This window comes from Homalodisca vitripennis, chromosome 3, assembly GCF_021130785.1.
Source record: "Homalodisca vitripennis isolate AUS2020 chromosome 3, UT_GWSS_2.1, whole genome shotgun sequence".
Taxonomy (NCBI): domain Eukaryota; kingdom Metazoa; phylum Arthropoda; class Insecta; order Hemiptera; family Cicadellidae; genus Homalodisca; species Homalodisca vitripennis.
This window is the reverse complement of record NC_060209.1, coordinates 83,341,832-83,364,956: the sequence shown is the minus strand read 5'-3', so window position 1 is coordinate 83,364,956 and position 23,125 is coordinate 83,341,832. Positions and strand designations below refer to the sequence as shown.

At 32.9% G+C, this 23,125-nt stretch overlaps 1 protein-coding gene across 1 annotated transcript in view; it reads right to left on the bottom strand.

The window, feature by feature from the left end:
• The window catches only part of LOC124357121 (protein 5NUC-like), a 77,757-nt gene that overhangs the window by 8,919 nt on the left and 45,713 nt on the right, over positions 1-23,125 (bottom strand). The window contains exons 6-7 of the mRNA XM_046808593.1: positions 18,621-18,732; positions 11,137-11,298 (exon numbers count right to left, since the gene is read on the bottom strand). Coding sequence (XP_046664549.1) covers positions 11,137-11,298; positions 18,621-18,732 — 274 coding nt within the window. The remainder of the gene's footprint in view (positions 1-11,136; positions 11,299-18,620; positions 18,733-23,125) is intronic.

The window sequence follows — 23,125 nt, the reverse complement described above, 5'->3', positions numbered from 1 at the left end:
GACGCCAGTGTGTCAGGTCAGGTGAGAAGCAGTCGAGATGGAGACCAGTCACTCGTGGAGTTCCGCAGGGTTCAGTCCTGGGGCCACTTTTATTTTCACTGTACATCAATGACATTACTACTCAAATTACTCATTCCAATTTTCACTTATATGCAGATGACTTACAAATATACCGCCACTTTTCTATAAGGGACATACAAACTTGCGTGACTCTCATGAATTCCGATATTGACGCTGTTACTCACTGGACTTGGAAACATGGACTAAAATTAAACGTAGACAAAAACTCAGTGTATTATGATAGGTCATTCAAAGCTTGTTCATAAAATTGACTTTACTACGGCTCCCAAATTAAAACTAAATGACCAAGATCTAGAATACTCTGAGAAAGTAAAGAATCTAGGACTTATTATTGACAAACACTTAAGATGGACTGAACAGGCTTCTTTGATATGTAATAGGGTCTTTGCCGGTGTTCACAGCCTCAAGCGGCTGGCTTCATATCTACCACACCAAGTTAAAATAATGCTGATAAAGACTCTTGTACTGCCTCACTTCAACTACTGTGACATAGTCATTAATGACATGACTGTGGAGCTTTCAAATAAACTCCAGCGTGCTCAGAACTTTTGCATTAGGTTCATTTTCAATCTCAGACGTGATGATCACGTAACGCCCTTCTTCAAACAATTATCTATATTAAAATTACAAGATCTTCGAGACTATCACTCACTCATTCTGTTGCACGCTCTTTTAAATACAAATTGTCCCAGTTATCTTTCAAACAACTTTCAATTTATGTCTGAAATAAGTGAACGAAGTACAAGGAGGGGTACATCCTTATTATCTATACCAATTCATCGAACAACTACCTTTAGTGAGTCGTTTGCAGTTTCTGCCTGCCGATTGTGGAATGCCTTACCTATAAACATCAGAGCCATTGATAAGCGCGCTCGCTTTGGGGCGGAGGTCAGGGCCTTGATGCTGGGGGCTCAGGGGGTATAGCGGTTGGCGGCTTTGGAATGTGTTACTTAGGGCAACTGAATGCAAGTTGAATGAATGCATGCGTGTTTGTCTTATTATAGTTTTGTAAATATTTATAAAGTTACATTAATTATAGATGTTGTTTTTTATTATTTTAAAGCTAATATTCTTTTAATGTATAAGGTAAATAAATAGATTTATTTTTAGTTATACATTTATATGTATGTTAGTTTAATTTTTTACGAGGTTAAGTGGTAGAGAGGACTTTATAGTCCTAACTTCGCCTCTAATAAAGACATTTTTCATTTCATTTAGCCCACATGCAGATTTTTAAAGGGGTGCTTTATTAAATAGTAACAACAAATGTAGGAGTTTCCAAATAAAAATCAATGACGATTCTTTAGTATTGAATTAGGCAAACTGATATAATGCGATAAAACACAAATCAATATTTCTTTATTCTACCACTTAAAGGAAAGAATAATACAAAATTGAATATCATAAAATGTTTTCCATCCGAGATATTGCATGAATTTTTCAACGCACGAGACGCTTTATCTTCAGCGGTCTCAGGTGGTCGCTTGGCAGCTGCCAGTCATTTTAAATGTGTATACTTGGCTACCGTGTATTGATCTTACGCGTTGCTCTTAAAATACACAGATTCAATTTTATCTGAACACGGATCTTGTATGAGAACTACACACAATTTTAATTATTAACGATTGGGACAAAGGGAGTTTAACAATAATTGCTTTTTAAATTAGTACAACTTAGTTTCATAACTATAAATGAACTACAGATTAATATGTTAAATTCATTTTATACATAATTTTGTTTGAAATAAACACGTAATGAACCAATTAAGGGAAACGAATTTAAGATCGAAGAAGTGAAAATTTTATATAAAAATACAACCTCTGTGAAAACACGAATACGTGTCTGATTCTAAAGCTTTGTACTACTATCTAAGGAGAAACCATAGAAATAATCAAGAAAGAGCGCACCTTCAAGACATAGGAAAACTTGACAGTATTGAAGGAAACAGGATTTTTTCTGTTATTTGCCATCGTACAGTGATACAAAACATCATTTGTATTCTCTTTTAAGTCTTCTATGCAAGTAGAACGTTTTATTGGTATTTTCGGTTTAAAATATTTTGACAGACAAATGATTTTAAGAGCGAAGCTAAAATATTTTAAGAATTTAACTGTGCTAACAATATTTTGCATGCTATGAAGTGAAAAACTTGGATTATAGGCTGTAATGAACAAATAAAAGCAGTGTACTTTGCATTGGCATTAAAAGAGATGAAGGAAGTTTAGGGAGTACATAGTTTTGGGAAATAATCTTATGAGATTCACTCCACCGGATGTAAATCCTTAGAAATAAGACTACTTGATACGAATACATTTTAGAAAACACATTTGTATGGCTATTTTATTCAATTGTTAACTACCATGGACCCAAACGTTAAGGTTCATTTTAGAATAAGGTTAAAGGAGATGGCCGGTTCCAGGCGTTTGTTCCTATAAAACTGATAACCAAATGCTTTATTTTTTCCGAAATTATATCAACATTAAGAACTCATAACAGGATGTATCATAATCTGTTATATACTTTATATGTATCCACCCCCTCTTCTTACTGCTAATAAATGTATATACATAATATACACAGTAAGTTTATGTTTTAAAACAAATTTATCTTTTCATATGAAATGTGTGAATTTAAATCAGAAGAAGTGTATCGTAAAGGTAAGCCTCTTGTAGACGCCAGCTGCGTGCAGAGGACCGCAGAACCACATGAACCATTATCTAATGATTAGCTATATTGTGAAGTAGGAAAAATCTTATCTAGTGACGTAAGCGATGTTATCTCATGATCTCCTACTTTAAATTAAATATTTTAAATTCTGAATGGAGTCAAAATGACTAAAGCTGAATTTGTGGACTCTATGGATTAATACTCGGATCAGACTGTTGGACATTATTAAAAAAAGATGTGGTAAAATATATTAATGAATTATCTGAGGACTGAATGTATACGACAAAAATATTTAATTGTCAGGAAAACCTTACCAGAATTAAAAAGTACTCTGGATATTGTTGAAAAGGCATGGAAGTAAGTCCAGGGTATTATTTTTGTTGAAAAAGAAAATGGTATAGAAAAACCATTCAAAGACCAACAGCTATTACTTTCTCTTTTCATAAACATATGATAGGAAATCTTACGGAATTCGAACGGATTGTCAGCACCAGAAAAAAACGTGTACTTTAGTCAACTTTGAGCGAAATATTGAAATGCAAATTTTTATTCGAAAGATAAGAGATAAAATAAACTTGTACACTAGGGACTTTATAAGGGAATTACTCTATTATGTATATCAACCCCTATCTAAAGCCGATGAAGAGGAGGTAGCCTCTAAAATAAGAATACACTTTCATTACTCATACATTTTACAGAAACGTAAATGTTGCAACAAACTGTTTCAGATATTCTTCATTTTCCTCCGCAACGGTCGAGTCTTCTACCTTACTACTATCTGATGATAAGGTCGGGTAGAGATTTTTTTTCAGGAGGAACACAAGTAAATCTATCATCGTATGTTAGGAATTCAAGAGGTCATGCGAGTGCCCTGATACCTGTTAGCACTAACAGGTAGGTGTGCGGTGTGGTGTGGGGAGGGTAGGAGGGGGTGTGCCCGGATCTGTTGCACTGTCATGCCCATTAGTTACTCCACCCCTCGCAGCCACCCGACGCTCCACATTAGGGTAGCCGCTACCCCAGTGCGCGGGCCACAGTGCTGCCTAGTGTCGACTGTGTCAACCAGTATACTACAGTTATGCTTTAGAAAGGTAAGTGAATTACATGCACTCGGTAAAAAATAATGTACAAAATATTTTTTTTACGTTTTACACAGGTATCTAGTGTTAACGAACTCGATTGTCGTTTGTTGGTGGAAAAACAGGAAAGCGCAACCAACACAAACAGGCTATCAATGTGTGTTTTAAAAGAAGTAAATTCAACCTAGCGCATCGGAAAAAATAATAATAATTAGTATAAAAAACAAAATTTTACTGCAAAATTTAAATAAAATGAATATAAATTCACTTTCATATAATTGCATTGGTAAGAAAACTTTTGTTTCTTAAATTTATTTTAATGTTTTTAGAAGTGTGTATGTTTTACCCTAAAAATATCTCCATTATTTTTTTTATATTTAAGAAAGGTTATGTAAATGATGTGCTATACATTTCATCAACTCAAATTATTAGTTTTTCCCCTTTGACGAACTCGTTTTTCTTTTTGCGTTAACGATAAAGTTATTAAGTTTTTTCCTTTAAATGCAAGTTAAAAAAACGTTTCAAGATTTGCAGAAATAAAGTTAGACGGATTGCAACAAAACATTATACAACAAATTGTGGTAAAACGAAATCTCCATATACCTTTGTCGATGGTCTGTAAATTGGATCCAGTCGGATTGGTAGAACTGACAAAAGATAATATGTAAAGAAGTAAAAATGTAAATACATTCATACATTAGGAACATTAAAATTTATAATTTCCAAGATATATTTTATACCTAATCAACTTGGTAATTTATAATCTATAACAATTTGCATATGTGATAAATTTTAATCCACTTTTTCAAAGCTATTAAATTGTCATTCCCAACGAAAATTCATTATAACTTATACACATAGGAAACTTCTTTATATAAGCAAAATTTAACAGAACTTAATTGGCCTACATATAAACTCTATAACAGTTAAAAATAAGTTTAATTTTAATTTAAGAAAAAGTACTATTCTTATGTTTTTATGCTAATTTATTAGGTAAATGAAAGTTTTATAGTCTATTTCGAGAGGATTTGTTAAAACATTTGCAAATTACGTATTTGCGTTAGTAATACTTTCAAAAAGGATATATAAAGCGAGTTTTCTCTTGGTAAATATGAGTAAGGACATCAATTTTCTTATGAGGACCCTGCGTCTCTGTGAATCGTCTTTTGATCTTTCATTTGCTTTGAAGAGTCTAACCTTGTCAGAATTTGTCTGGATTACAGAGCTGAAGGAAATCATACTTTAATATTTAAGAGATGAATGGAATAGAATGAATAAAAACAACTTTATTCTATTTAGGAAAAGGTTTTATAACCACCTAATGTTTTAATACAATGTATTTGTTGTACTTCCGTAGCAATAAGTATTTTATTATTTAAGTCATACTTATTAGTCATATAAGTAATATAGAAGAGTTCAAAAGAGTTTTGAAACGTCTTATTTTAAAATATTGCAGAATGGTAATCCTACTTAGCATTTACAATGTATATTTTTTCCTTCCAAATAGAAAAAAAGTTTTGCAAATGGAGTTTGAGTAAGGTTGGCTTTATTAAGTTATTTGAGTGTATATAAGTAAAAAAAGAAGTAAAACACTCGAGTAATCTAAGAACACTAACAAATACATATTTTAATCTTTATTTCTATTGAACTTCACTAAAAACTGTGTGCTAAGTATTTTGGTATATAAAATAGTTTATACGTGTTGAAGATGAATATTATTAAGTAATTAATAAACCAAGCCATCAAGCAGTTCATAAAATAACTATTCGGATTTGAGGATGGGTGAATACTAAACAATTATAATGGCCATTGCCAAAGCATTTTGTAGAGTTTGCCAACAAATTTTCTAAATAACGTAAACATTTGGGAGATTCTTAGTATTTCTACTGAACAGATTTATCTGAATTCTTGGAATAATTTAACTAAGAAGGAAGCATACATCAGTGAGCAACTGGTAGCAGAATAGTCTCCAAACTTAAATATCTTCAGAAATGTCATCAAGCAATCGTCTTCCATTTGTATAAGAGATCATTTCGAATAGGAAATGTGATGTTACTTGTACATAGTTTCCATTGGGATTTAAATCTTAGAAGTTTTCTAACTATCAAGTTGTTATTTACTTAAAAATAATACCGTATATCATTACTATACGTCTGCAGTGTTCTGTCTTGCTTAGATCCATTTGAGATATACGAATAAGCGATGCACATAATTATGGAGATAATTGTATCCACTCCGTTAAAATTGATGAGATTATTTTTAAATATCAGTGCTATATACGTCTTGGAATCTTTAAAATATATTCATCTTTAGAAAATGTATGTGTCAGTTAACCAAACCGTATCTTTAAAGTTTATAATACTGTAGCATATCGCAAACTCGTTACAAAGCTTATAATTGATTTTAACCCAAAGTAAACGAAACTGAAATTTTCAGAGGTGTACTAATTAACAGGGGAAAATTCCAAATATTAAATTCGGGATTTAACTGGCCGAAAACAATTTCGTAAAAATAAATGGATAATTTCTGTATATTCTGGATATTTATAAAAGCCAAAAGATGCTATTCGTATTTTATAATCTCAAGAAAGTCTTCATCTCTTATTTAAATAGTTGTTATTCTCAAACTTATTCTGAAGATACCGAATAAATATTCTGATAATCATGGGAGACCGGTAAAACGAAATTTATATAATTTATTAAATCATCATCTACACAAGTCTCCTAGATGTCCAATGATTTAAACGAATAAAAAAATATTATAAAAGGGTTTTTACAAGGCATTTTAGTTTATAATTTTATAATATATTACATTATCCATTTTTCTGTTTACTGAGTCGTTAAACTAAATTAAATGGGATATGTGATGCAACCGGAAGTTCTTGATATGTGACTAAAGAGTTACCTAGAGTTGTAATTCGGTTACAAACACCTGTGGACCAACATCACCCACGTCAATCATAAAGTACTACTTAATATTCAAGTAGGAAATTATCTGCAACATTACTTGAAAATTAAAAAATATTTTGAAACCATTATTAAAAAAAACTAAACAAAATTTTTTGTTTATCTGAAAATAAATACTATCTAACTTCTTAATCTTTATCCTAGAGTTTTATTTCTTCCTCTCATTGTAGGAGGTCAGCGATAACCAAGAAATAAATAACTCAATGTCATCATATTTAAAGGTTCATATCCATTACATTATTTATTACTTGAAATAGTGATTAAATTCATTAGTTTATTGTATAAATTAATGTCCCTAAAACAATAATTTATTGGCATTTGAAAGACCGCATTCCTCGTTAAATTAATTATAAAATAATAAAACGTGATTGGCTGTTAATGGTAAACTCTAGTGCATAAACAGTCATGCGCTATATTTCTCTATTTTAATTGGCGTCCACTTAGATCTTATGCTATATAATGCGTAGTGTATGCTTTATGATTTACAGAGAATACATACGAAGCACCTTTATAGATTAAGTGATAATGAACCGATGCCTCTTATCCACAAAGCTAAACTGGAAATTATCTCATATTATTGAGAGTCAATCATCTAGGCATAATTTAATTTCAATACCTGGAAGAAAAATTAATTCCAAACTCGAACCTGCTTATTTGATTCATGGTTGAAGAGACTCGCGTTTGGCATGTTGCGAGTTTTTCACTAGTTCTATAGTTTTTGAAATAGAAGAGGTTTAATTGAATCACACAATACATCTACAGTTTTATACATAAAAAGTACATCTGTGTGCGTGGCTCAACGTGAAACAATGTTTTGTGTCCTCTAAACAAAAATATCAACAATATTTAGGATGATAAAGTTCTTCCTGTTTTACAGATCGTAGCTGCGATTCAAGGTAGCATTAGTTTCCCCGTTCTCTTGTCTGTCGATCTTCTCACTTCTCTAGCATCATTCATATTGTTAACGAAAAATAACGAGTAGAAACAGATATAATTTTTAATACAAAATCGTAATTTAGTAATTAGAACTATATGTTTCAAGAATGGGAATTTATCCTCTTCTTCAGACGACAACACATTTTAACGTTAAGCATCACGTATAGCATGCAAAAAGGTAAAAAGCATGGTAAATATGTGGCCATGAACTCACTGAAGTTGTTGATAAGAACTGAACAAAATGAAACTAAAAACACAACAATGCATCTTAGGGTCTAAGGAGACTGAAGCGAGCTTGTTATATTTAGTGGTAAGCCAAAGAGTTACTGGATTTTAAAATTTTGACATAATGCTTTAAGTGTTTTTGGCACCTTATGAAATTATTAGTTCCAATCCTCGTAACATAATTTGTAACGTTTTGTAACGGAAAATGTCTGAATCCCTGTTATTCTGTCAAATCATCCACCACCAATGAAAAACTAAAAAAATATTTGTATCACCAATCTCAAATTATTTCTGATCCTAAGTTATTATTATTCACTGACTCCTAATATATCCTTAAAAGAGTTTATTTTACATCCTTTGAAAAAATAAATCGACCTATAATAAATACAGGTAGGACGTCATGTGAAAGTATAACCTCTATACTCTTTCTTAAACTTATAGCTTGTATTATAAACCAGAATAATATGCCAGATCCCCTAATTATTTTTTAGTTGGAAACAGTGTCAATGCCATTATGTTTAAGATGTTCAATTAATATATTCTGCGAAACCTTTCCTTTTTGTAAATTCGGTCTTATTCTGAATACTTGCCAATATGATAAACTTTAAATCTCTTAACTCAAAAATTGTGAGAAGGAATTCTAATTGGTATTATTAATATTGGTCTGGATGCGTGTTTGCAAATTATTAAGACTAATCACAGTACAAGCCTGTTTTAGGCCTAACGGTGAAATAGAGCTCCCTCTAAAGTTACTTTGGACAATAATTCACACGTAATGTCCCCTTGTTTGCATTCACTTGTATATGGCATAGTTATCCGTTCGGTTGTAGATATAAACACTTTTATCTCTAATACAAATTATTTAGGCTAGGTTAAATATCAATTAAGTTCCGAAATGAGTATTTCAGCCATGAGTGAAAACTCGATATCTAATTTGATAAATGATAACAATTCATCTTAATTTATTTTGAATTAGCTACTAAACATCCAATTTTTTCTTTTCCATACCTTCTTTGATCTATAAGTTTTAGTAATATTAAAAATGTTCAAGACTTTCAAGGAACTATAAGATGCCATTCACGTTCTATGTGGCTTATAAAGCTTTTCGTGTATGGAGTTTTGTCCGCATATAAGCAAGTTACTATTACAAATAAAAATACAATTTTGAGTGTATTCCTCAATTACAATTTTACATATTCTATAAAGCTGCAAGAAAGATACCGAATGAGTCTAATACTGATTTAGATGCTCATACCTACACAGTGAAGTTCAGAAGGAGCATTGTGGAACATTTTAAGCAATGCCGCCAGGAAAAAAACCTATCGTGCTTGATATGCAATTCTGTAATTTTTATATCAAAAAATCATCGACATGAAAAATAAATAAAACATTTATTTATTTATTAACTAATGAATTTATACTATAAATTTGAACTACTATAAACTGAACAGATCAATTAGTGTACCATTAAATGGGTAAATTACCAATTGCATTCTGCAAGTACAAGAAATTGCAGAATGCTGATTCTATGCTACACAAATGCTGCATCAGTGATACAATTTATATCTCGCGAGAAATATTAAAACAAATTTAAGTCATACTGAAATATATAATATTGTATCCAATAATGAAGTACTAGCGTATTCTACAAAATAAGTAGATTCTTAAATCCAGCATAATGGTCTACTATGATTTTAGAATAAGAGATGCTAGGCATCAGAAATAGATTGGAACGAGATGTTTACGGTTGTATAACCACTGGAATATTCTAGTATTAAATAATGACGATGGCAATAAATAATAAAGACAATTTAGGAAACCAGAAATGTTTAAAATAAACCACCTAGTAAATACAAAATTTTGTGAAGCATATAAACATGAAAAACTTAAGGTCATTCAATGTATATATATTTGTATAGTATGTGAGGTTGAGTGATAGAGAGGGCTAAAAAGCCCTAACTCCGCCTCTTAAATAAAGGCATATTTCATTTAATTCCATTTCAAAAACTTAGTTATCAATATGCAACGTAAAGTTCTTTTTTGGTACAAGCAAAAAATAATATATTGTTTCATTATTTTGTAGATTTTTTCGTTAAAAAGCAAGTTGAACACTTTAATTAAACCCTCGATGTCAATTTCATAGAAATCTCAACGCAAAAGTAAGCCAACTTTTTTAATTAGGATTTGCTGACAGAAATGCTTAAACTGGAGTAGTCGGAACACATATTCTCTGTACTGTGAAAAAATATGAAATTATTTAAAATGGCAATTTGTAGCAGCATATCACACTATATAGTGTTCAAAAAATGCTCACTATTAATTTGTACACATAAATTAACATATCTGCCAATACCATATTGGTGGTTCACTTGTATTTTTCAGTTAAATTTAGCACAAGGTAGTATGTGCATAAATTGGACTGAGATTTAACTGAGAGGGAAGAGAAAAGTTCCTTGGTGATTGGCACGGGTGAATTGCCTTCTTCATGACTTTTTTCCCTTGTAGTGACCTAAGTTAAGATGGTTTAAGACGTAATATGATTTTCTTAGTTGACATAGTCGCCCTATGCATACCTTTTTAGTGATCTAAGAAAATTATATTCGGTGGTATAATCACTACATGAATAAACTTGTAATAGAATACTTGTAATAGAATAAACTTGAATAGAAAATTTGCAAAACAGTTCCCTGGTATTAGTTCATATTAGTTATTTTTAATTAGTAATCAGTAGATCCTTGCCAAGTTTTTGGCACATAGACTGTGTAAAATCGGGAATGGACTACGGGAATGAGTGTTTCGACAATGCCAGGTCAATCCTGTGCTTCCGAGATGATCTTACCACCTTTAAAAAAATAATTTTAACATCATGAATAAAATTAAGATAGTGTTGTCATCCGTATTTCATCGATTGGCATAGTAAAAAAATATTGATCAATTCTAAACAAAAGTTATTTTAAAATACATTGTTAGTTATTAGTATATTGCAACACAAATTGATTTTTTTTGGTGATATTTGAACAACTCTAACTGAAAGAAAGCAATTATTGTATGAAGGAATACGACACCAACTTGAGAGTACAGATAACAATCTGAATCTCTCACTCACTATTCGTCCGAGAAGGCTTTTGAATGTAGCGTATTATTTTTCTCTGATGACGGTGTTTGAACGGTAGAGAACTTACCTGATACCTGCAGGAACTCGGACACGTGACCTGTGATCGTATCTTCGTACCTCGCCACTGAGTGTTCGAGCGCCTCCAGCAGCACGCTTCCAGTCATATTCAAGATTAATACCTTGTCACCCCATGGTATAACTGTCATGATGTCTTCTAAAGGTATGGAACCTGGAAAATGTGAATAATATACATTTTTAAATTTATTGTCGAGTGGATATATTAAGCAGTTTTATTGAGTTAAAACAAAGAATTAATTCGGTCATGAATAGGATCTGCATTTTAAATTTTAGTCTCTGATAATGATAACATATAGAAGGATTATAAGGTATAAGGTTCCAGATTTTCATGGTCAGTGAAGTTGATTGATTACTAAATCACTACTAAATCAATAACGCAAAAATAAAATGGTACAGAAATGTCACAACTGTTTAAAAAAAGTACATACCTAATGATAAAACATCATCAATCAAATAAATTGGTATCACAACACTGTATAAAAAGTTACTAATCGTCTATTCACCCACATGTACATGTATTTATAAAAATGTTGAAGAAGCTCTGTCATAAATGTTTCTATGCATGGTAAAACCATAAACATATTATTATTCCTTAAGTCCTTGATAAAAGTGTGTACATTTTGAAAAATTAGAGAACTTTATTGCTGTTGAATAGAAAATATCAACCTCACGCGTACAAATACTCTTGGAGAGATCTCTTTTCATTAATTTATAACATAGTAAAAAATAAGTAAACTAACTAAACTAACTAAATCTTAAAAATGACATGTGGTTAGACATGGTTAATAAAATTAAAATTTGTAACAAATTAAAACTTGTCACACCCTGAAGCTATATCTCACGTGCCATTTTTATGCTAGAGTGATAAGGAAACTTATCTACTATCTAGAGTGATAAGGAAACTTATCTACTATCTAGAGTGATAAGAATTTATCTTAAATAAGTTATAATCGTAAGTTACAGTATCAAATCGAAAAAATTATTTCTATGCCAAAATATATTGCAGCACCTTAAATGAAACAAATCTTGATGATTCAAATATATCAGTATTAGCATTAAATATTGTGAGTAAGAATAAATTATTACATTGGTGTAAAGTAGAGTCAAATCATATATAACGTTGGAAAACATGAAAGTGATGAAGATTGCTTTGTTAGTAAATATGAAATAAACCATTATTACATCACACAACAACTTAGTAAAATTCGCTATGCAAATGATAATGCTTGAATATTTCCAGTTAGTTATAAAAGATTGGCTATTATACCGCCAATAAATTATCCAACATTTTACTGCAGCCAGTAAAGGATAGGTCTGGCCCCTGTGTTTAGTTAGGAAAGGAACCGCCCTCCACTTGTTGCCGGACCGCTCGCGTGATCGTAAATTTATCGCCCTGAAGTGGATAGAGCTTCCCCCTAACCTCCTTTTATTTAACACTGTTTCGCTATTACAATCCCAGTTTAAGTCCCTTCCTCAGATTTGCGGTCATATAATTGGGCTGAGTTATTAACGTAATTGAACTAAGCTGTCGGTATTGCAATATTAGAATAAAAGTATTTAGTAGTAATAATAAACGTTGTCATAACGAAGATAAGTTGCTATAAGTTTTCATAAACCATAGTGCAGAAATAAATCGGATTTCCTTTAATACGAGACGTTATAGAGCTCAAATAACGTTTAAAGACGCTTTGGTAGAGTCGTGGGTTGTCATTGAATGGAATATGGAATATTGGCGTTAAATGAAATGAAAAATGTCTTTATTAGAGGCGAAGTTAGGACTATAAAGTCCTCTCTACCACTTAACCTCGTAAAAAATTAAACTAACATACATATACATGTATAACTAAAAAAATAAATCTATTTATTTACCTTATACATTAAAAGAATCTTAGCTTTAAAATAATAAAAAACAACATCTATAATTAATGTAACTTTATAAATATTTACAAAAACTATAATAAGACATACACGCATGCATTCATTCAACTTGCATTCAGTTGCCTTAAGTAACACATTCCAAAGCCGCCAACCGCTATACCCCCTGAGCCCCCAGCATCAAGGCCCTGACCTCCGCCCCAAAGCGAGCGCGCTTATCAATGGCTCTGATGTTTATAGGTAAGGCATTCCACAATCGGCAGCAGAAACTGTAAACGAACTTACTAAAGGTAGTTGTTCGATGAATTGGTATAGATAATAAGGATGTACCCCTCCTTGTACTTCGTTCACTTATTTCAGACATAAATTGAAAGTTGTTTGAAAGATAACTGGGACAATTTGTATTTAAAAAAAGCGTGCAACAGAATGAGTGAGTGATAGTCTCGAAGATCTTGTAATTTTAATATAGATAATTGTTTGAAGAAGGGGCGTTACGTGATCATCACGTCTGAGATTAAAAATGAACCTAATGCAAAAGTTCTGAGCACGCTGGAGTTTATTTGAAAAGCTCCACAGTCATGTCATTAATGACTATGTCACAGTAGTTGAAGTGAGGCAGTACAAGAGTCTTTATCAGCATTATTTTAACCTGGGTGTGGTAGATATGAAGCCAGCCGCTTGAGGCTGTGAACACCGGCAAAGACCCTATTACATATCAAAGAAGCCTGTTCAGTCCATCTTAAGTGTTTGTCAATAATAAGTCCTAGATTCTTTACTTTCTCAGAGTATTCTAGATCTTGGTCATTTTAGTTTTAATTTGGGAGCCGTAGTAAAGTCAATTTTACGAACAAGCTTTGAATGAACCTATCATAATACACTGAGTTTTGTCTACGTTTAATTTTAGTCCATGTTTCCAAGTCCAGTGAGTAACAGCGTCAATATCGGAATTCATGAGAGTCACACAAGTTTGTATGTCCCTTATAGAAAAGTGGCGGTATATTTGTAAGTCATCTGCATATAAGTGAAAATTGGAATGAGTAATTTGAGTAGTAATGTCATTGATGTACAGTGAAAATAAAAGTGGCCCCAGGACTGAACCCTGCGGAACTCCACGAGTGACTGGTCTCCATCTCGACTGCTTCTCACCCGACCTGACACACTGGCGTCGTCCCGAAGATTAAAGACTCAACCCACTTGACACTACCATCAGAGAAACCATCCTTCCTAAGTTTGATGAGGAGAAGGGGATAATAGACACAGTCAAAAGCCTTTGAAAAGTCGAAAAGGGTTAAAATGGTTACCTGACTCTTATCAATTCCAAGGCGTATATCATCAACTATTTTTAGAAGTGCAGTAGTAGTGCTGTGGTTGGAGCGAAAACCAGATTGAAAATTTGATAAAATGTTATTACTTTCAAGGTATATTGAAAATTGCTGATGAACAATCCGCTCCAAACACTTTGATAAAGCAGGGAGTATACTTATTGGCCTGAATTGTGAAGGATTTTGTGGAGAGGAACATTTCTGAAGTGGGCGAACTAAAGCAGACTTCCATGTCAATGGGAACATTGAAGTAGCCAGAGATTTATTGAAAATAGCAGTGATAGTTGGAAGAGTAACTGGAAGAGTATCTTTTATTAACCTTAATAGGAATGCCATCGGCCCCGACTGCGTTACTGGACATCCTTATAATAGACTTTAACACATTCTGTCTCTGTTACCGGAGTGAAAGAGAACTGAAACTCAGGTTTATCAAAAAGTAGCTCCTTCGAGCTCGGAGACATACTCCTGAGCCCCAGACTGATCAAACAGGAATCTCAACAAAGAAGTTGTTGATATCATCGAGATTAAGGGAAACCGGGGAGTAAGTGTTAGGCTTGCCAACTCCAAGATCTTTCAGTTTTGGACCATAAAATTCTGCTAGATTGTTTTTTTAGACAGGGAAGAGTAGTAAAACCTGATCTTGGCATTTCTAATTTGTTGTTGCACATTGTTCCTTAATTTTTTATATACAGCCCAGTCATCACGTAACTTGGATCGCTTAGCCTTAAGGAAAGCTCTATCTCTTTGCTTCTGAAGGTGTCGAATAAATTCTGAGATCCATGGGGCAGGCTGTTTTAGTTACTCTTTTTGAAACAAATGGAGCGTGTTTATCAAGAAGGCCATTCATTAATGAATTAAATTTTGATACCATAATGTCCACATTATCAGCCGATGTGACCTCATGCCATGGAGTTATAGAAGCATCGATAAGCAGGGAATAAAGATTGATATTTTTGTAGTTTCTATAAAAACATAACTTTTGGTTCGATCTTGGGAGTTCTTAGTTTATAAGCAAGAAAAATAAGGTCATGTTTGGAAAGGCCAGGAGCAGGAAGTTGCCCGTGGTGCGCAACCAGGGTTTGGTCACAGACAGCAATGATATCAAGCCAGGTGTCGGCAGTCTCAGTGTGGTGAGTGGCTTGCAGAGGAAGTAGGGTCATGTTACACGAGGTAAAAACATATTAGTTAAAAAAGTTTGGTCATAAGTAATTGGTCCAAGTAAATCAGTATTAAAATCTCCCATCACAATAACATGACTGTAGTGAGCCAAAAAACCCAGAAGATCATGTTCAAACTCAGCCATGTAGCCCAGGTGAGGAGCTCTGTAACAAACAGCAATTAAAATGTGTGTTCCATTAACACAGACGTCCAGAAAACATGTATTCTGGCCGTCCATCTCTGGATGTATCGGATGATAGCAGGACAGAGACAAGGAAGTGTGACCTGACCTGACGTACACAGCTACCCCGCCACCACCTTTGTGCAGGCGATCATTTCTGTACAGGTTAAAACCTGGAAGCTCGACACTTCTGTCACTTAAGTGAGGTTTCAGCCAGGTTTTCTGAAATTAGAATAATGTCAACAGGAGATGGTTGAAACATGGGAACGAAATTCATCAATGTGGCCATAAAGAGATTGTGCATTGACATGAGCTGCCTTTAAGAAGTTTGAGAAAGGAGTGAGAGATTGGCAGAGAAGATCTGGGAGGGCTGACGGAAGCACGCGCTGGCTCGGGGCAGCAACCGTCAGACGCCAGCACCACAACACGCCGCGAGGCCCCGCGGGCCGCGGACCGACAGACCGTGGCTGCGTCACTGCAGACAACCCTTTCATGCAACACACACACACATTTCCAACTTCACCGTGTAGTTTTTAATTTACAAAACTTAAAACTAACATTATTCGAAAAAAGGGCTATATATGACCACATTAAGTAACATACAGTAACACAACATAGATCCATCAGCTCAAATAAATACAATCTAATCAACTAAAATAAACAAAACCCATATCAATAATGCTAAAATAGTAGTATAAATAAATACACCACAGTGGACTTCCACTTACTTAAAAAAAAGAAACTCACAATATAAAAAAATCAATAACTAACCCATTAGATATAAGTACCTAATATTATTTACAATTTACCACAAACTTGTATATATATTATGACTATTGATTTGTTATGTGAGATTTAATAGAAAATATTATAGTTTTGTATAAAAAATTATTGTTCTGAATGTTTTAAAGAATAATATTGTGTAACGAAATAAAAGTCATATTTATGAAATAAATATATTATATAAATACAATATTTTATTATTCTAGTAAAACAGAAAAATAGTAAATGGTGGAAATCTATTGCAAAAATATTATTTTACTGTAAACTTGGATAAGAATAGCCTAATATAAATAAAAATTATTATACGATTTTATGAAGTACGTGTTTAGATAAACGGAAATACTTAGACTATTTCATTAGTAGAAGTACTATTTAATAACAAAAATAAAAATTTATATTAATAAAATAATATTGGAACTAAACATATAATATAGACTGATTATTAATTGTAGCATTTACAGAAATTATTTGTATTATTAAACGAAATAGTTATATTATGATATTCCTTTTTAAAGTTTATTTGGAATAAATAAAATGTGTATATGTAAAATTAAATTATACTCATATTCTTAAAAAAAAAAAAAAAAATAAGGTAATATTTATATAATAATTTTATGAACCAAAAGTAATAAAAGGAACAAAGAAATGAAAACTAAAATAACTTGATAGATACAACAAACGATTTACTTGGAGACTGTTGAGTTTCGATGCGAGGTCCGCCAGCCGAGTACCAACACCTTTCCTGCCGCCCCGATCAACCCACAGAACACGACCATCCAGCGTCCAAGTGTTCCTCGGCCGTGCTGAGCTACTGCCGCCCGGAACACCTCCATCCTGCGTGCGGTCAGATCTTCGCGGATGGTAACTCCTGAGCCCTTTAACTTCTTCTTCGAAGCATACACTTGCTGGCGCTGCCGGTAGGTGGTAAACCTCTACAATAATAGGGCGAGGCAGCTGCTTCCCTTCACTGTTTTGCCTGGACTGTTGACCGATGCGATGACTCCGGTGAATCGCCGCATCGGACAACTCCACTCCCAGCTTCTCCCGACACAACTCGACTACCAGCTTGTCCGTGTCTTCGCCCTTGGTCTCCTGTATGCCAAAGATTCTCAGGTTATCCCGCCTTTGATATTGTTCAAGATCGTCCGTCTTGTCCAGCACTCGATCCTCCAGCTCGCCTACTCTTGCTGTCACGGTGACCAACTCGTCATGGCAGCCTCTTCAACTCTTCTTGGAAGGTAGCTAACGCAGCTCGTACCGCTACCTCCACAATGTCCTTTATTTTGTCTCCGAGGCGCTGAACAAGCTCAGTGATTACACCCGCGCTCGACAGATAAGAATTGACGCAACTCTCCACAGATACCGAATCGAGACCTCCCGTGTTTTTTATCAGAGCTTGCCATTGTTGTGGATCCGGTCGAAGTTATCGCTGATGACGCTGATAATGAGCGCTGGAAAGGTAGGTTTACTCTTATCAGTTGTAGATAAGGGGAACGGGTTTGCCCTTCGCTCCCGACCTCAGATGCGGTGGCGACCGAAACATAAAATCTTTTTTATAAAATAATAAAACTCTTCGGCCAGTTTACCCGCAAACTATTACACTAAAACGAAGTGGAAGAGAAATGCTTTAAAAACTTATATAACTTTAAATAAATACTGTGACGAAAAAGTACGTGAAAATTAGACATAAAAAGTAAGAGCCGATGAAACACGTGTTCACATGCAAAGAGTCATCCCCTCTCCAGTGAGGACCTATCAATATAGAGATGAATGCTCGTGTCCGGGGCTCCAATTGAACGATAGTAATTACTTGGTTACTATAGTTCATTATTTATTTTAGTTATTAAATTTACATCTGCCAGTAAACCTTCAGTCATATTTAGTAGTATATCTATCAATAGATGAATAATATGCTCGTCATTCATTCATAAATGGTACTAAGAATCTTTGGAGTAAACTGATATATTTTACACATTTGAACCCAAATCTTACAAATTTATCAATCACAGTAAAACCCCGATTTGGAATACAAATCATCTAATGAGTAGTTTTAGCCTTAACTTTAATGGGTTGTTTCTTAATTTTACTTTCTTTTTTTTTAACTTCTTTAAACATGTTTCTTTATTTCAATTTATACTATTGCAATTTCTTTACCATTATGGTTGCTGTTAGTCTTGGTATTGATGGATGCCCTGATGCCACCTGCCTGAGTGACGCCGATGGCTGCCGGAGTCCATCCCTTCGAGGTCGGGTAGTGTCTAGTCGCCTATCCAACAGTATACATTGTAAGCCTAGCCAGTATAATTTTATTTAAATTGTATATTTTTAATCTTGATGGTTGCCCTGATGCCACCTGCCTGACTGATTTCGATGGCTACCAAAGTCCACCCCTTCTAGGTCGGGTAGACACTAGTCACTTATACAACAGTAAAACGTTTAGGCTAGCTAATATCATTAGATTACAATTGCACATTTCTTATTTTGGTGGATGCTTTAATAAATAATATATGATAATGTATGCCCTGTATGACTGATTCCGATGGCTGCCAGAGTCCACCCCTTCAAAGTCTAGTGCTGTCTCATCATCTATCCAACAGTACACATTTGTAAGCCTAGTCAGTATCATTTGATTAAAAGATTACTTTTATTTTAACAGACGTCTGATGCAACCTGCCTGACTAATTCCGACGGCTGCCAGAGTTCATCTCTTTGAGGTCGGGTAGACACTAGTCACCGAAAACAGTATACATTGTGAGACTAATCAAAATCATTTGATTACAATACTTATTTTTGATATTTTTGGTTTTTATGGATGCCTGATGCCAATCTATGATGATATTTGGCAGCTAGATTATCCAAAGGTCCACTGTCTAAGGTAGTATAATTAGAATATCGCTCGTTTTGATGAATATAGTTGATGGACATGGCGGTTATGATCCATACCACCTTGTCAAATTTGATAATACGGCAATAAATAAATCATTAGACATTATGATAATCAGTGAAATAAATTAATGAAGAAAGCTTGTTATATATTTAAGTAGTTTCTTATAATAATCCTACTTATTAAAGGTGAGAGTACACAACAACATATGTCACGTACGAAGCTTCGATATATTTTAAATCTGGGTAATATTATTATTAGCTAGAGATGCGGACAGATAGACAGGCATATAATAATACAGAGAAGAAATGTTTACTTCTTAACTACAGACATCATACTTTAATGTTCCAACGACGTTCATCCTAATTCCACAGTTGAAATCGCAAGGGTCGTCCTTATCTATTTACAAGTGTGGTTTAGTGCGAAATATATCTCGAAATATGTTGCTAAATTATATATTCACACTTTTGTTGAGTAAAATAGGATTTACAGCAGTGTTTAAATAGTAAGCATTCCGGTAAGCTATCGAAGGTATGTAATACGCAAGGGTGCGCAGAAGTCAAATATTGTCACAAATCTATAAAACTAATTGCAATCTATTATATTTCCTATTTACTCTATAAACAAACTGTGTCACTTGTTAAAATCTAAGATAATTTTCCAGCCCTTCGAGTGGTAGGTTGGCTAACGCTCAGCCGATTATACACAAATTATTTCAGCAAACATAATTTATTCCTCAGGTTTACACTGCCAGATTCTCAAAAGGTATATAAGCATACAGTGAGTCAAAATGAGGTGAACATTTTATTATTCTGAAATACTGTATTTCAGCCTCACTATTGACAGCCAGATTCAAGATAGGTTAAACTGAGACTTCTTAATAATTGCGTTAACAATGTTTCTTGAGATGGACAAGAATATATTTTTGATAATTATAATATTAATTCATTTATACTGTGATTGAAACTCATTGATTTTTAATATTTTCCAAATAAAAAAAATTAAAGTTTAAACTTTAAAGCGAAGCTGTTAAGTTTTTATAATTATGAAACCATGAGCTTATTGCTTGTGGTTAACTTTCTAGAATTTTAATTCTTTTAAAAAATAATCTATTCTAGATATATATATATATATATATATATATATATATATATATATATATATATATATGGTCATATATATATAAATGTTGTTTCAATTAAAATAGTCTACATACATTTTGTTTAATATTGCAGTGGCTACCCAATAGAAACATACATGTTACATAATTATTTTAATCGTCCATTTTGAAAATGAATAATTGATATATAAAATAATTGCACTTGTTAATTTTATATTTATTATTATTTCAAAAAAAATAATTTGCGAGAGATAATAATAAATAAAAACTTTCCATATACGATCTCGAAACCATTTAAGTATGGACAGTACATTTTATATTGGTTGGTCTTCATACAGATCAAATTACAACAATAATTTATACTTAATGAAATATGTCCAACATATCTAAGATTGGTATTTGGAATTATTTACAGTATATTGGTTCAAATGTAAGATTGTTTGCATATACATACATACATACATATATTTTTGGAGTGTTTTCCAATCATAAATGTTGCTACATTTACACGAATGAAACGTGATACTCTGACCCATAAACCTCTCATTAAAACATACGTGTAACGGATGGGGTTTCGATTGCAAATATAACGATGTTCTTTTCTAATGGCGTCTGAAACAAAGATCCCTTTATTTATTCTTTACTAATGAATCCCGGTTCTAGTGTAATGTATAGGCGCAGTGTAGAGTGTCACGTACTGAGGGGGTAGGGAGGCATGTATGGTCATCCTTCACCATCCAGTAAGAGTTTGTACAAATTCAAATACAAATCTTATGCTTATATTATTTATTCTACTATTTACTAAAAAGTTTTATGTTTGCAAATATAATATATAAATTATAGCTAAAATTAAATATCAATAAATAATATCAAAATACAACCCACTGTATAATAAGGAAAAAACTTTATAACTGCAACTTATATTAGTGTATATGCGTCGTAAATTTACTTAATAATCTTAAGCAATCATACATTTATTTCATAATTTATCAAGCAGCCCCTGTTTATTTATTATGCGTCCATTCTTAAAGTGAAACGTTTTAACAGTACAAACATTAAGATATCTTCTATAATGATGGAGTTTCATTTAAACTAGAAAATAAACGTTTTATATTTAAAGAATCTCAACAATTAAGTGTTCAAAGGGAAGGGCTCCAACTTAAACATTTCATTCAGTACGTAATTAATTATGATCAACTGGAGAAATTCGACACATTCTCTGACCTGTATTCCATCCCTCTACCGCAGTACGTACTCCACACTAACCCCAAAATAAGCGATATATACATATTACTACTATCTCACCCACTTGTATTTAAACACTGTTTTGAAACCTAAATACAATGGAGGATTTCATCTGGATACTTTACATTTTGCATGAAATTCATTTATACATAGACAAGAATAAGTACCATAATGGTGCATGTGTAACTATGGATCTTTTTTAAACGCCATAACAGTATATTCCAAATTCTCCCCGATGATGTATATGGGAGTATGTACACATGTCTGTATAACATCGGTGAAATAAGGAGCCCAACAAACTATAGAAGACCAAAATTAGAAAAGCCTCTATGAGGTTATGGTGGAATAAACTCCCATACTCCGGCGCAGAAATAAAGAAGGAAGGATAACATTTCTTTTGGGCAGTCATGTAAAACCATACAGCCCTACCTTACTCGTGTGGCCATCTCTGGTCCTTGGTAGGTATTTCAAGCCTATTGCAAGAATATGTCAAATTTCGAATCCCAATTTAGTCATGACAGAATACAAAGTAATAGATTTTGACCAAATTTAAAGAATCACTAGGAAATACCAAACGCGATTATAAAAATGAATATAGTAATTAGGATTGTACAAAATTAAAGCAATATAATGAACCAGTTTAAAATGTTCATATTGTTGTAAAAATTATCTTATATCTATGGCAAGGTTGAATTTGCATTTGCTTCATGAGAATGAAAACAAAATATACGAGTTTCTTAACTAATGCGTGTCAAAACGATCTGGAATATTTTAAAAAATGTTAAGGTAAATTTTAGTTGTGTGTAAGGTTAGTTATTTATCTGAGGCAGAGATCAAATATTATTTTAACCAATTAAAATTCAACACATCAATAATATAATTAAAGTTCTGCTTTTTAAATAAATATTTCATTTTTCATCGTATTAGATGACGGCGTACAATAAGTCATAATTAAGTGTTAGTCAGAAAATAGATCAAATAGTATGTCAAGCCTTAATTATTCTCTATCAGAGGAACACAATGCCACAGGTGTTAAACATTCAATAAAGAATATAAAAATTGTAATATTCAAAATAATATGTACGGATGAACAAAATATATTTGAAACGGAATAACTTGATCATACAGTAAAATCGACTGTTAAAATCAGATGGCGTATGGGTGGCCGATATGTGATTTAAATCATAAGGGGCACAATCGGTTATTGAAATCTCTCACCAATATAACGAGCATCCGCCGGACACTGAATGGATGGCAAATACCACATTGAACATCGTGTCAGCTCATTATCTCTGCAACTACCACTGGGTCTCGAAAATTATTAGAACTATTTCAGAGCTAAAGTATTAAACATGAAATTAAATACTTTGAGTATTAATGTTGATAGATATTTTAATATTATGCCATTTA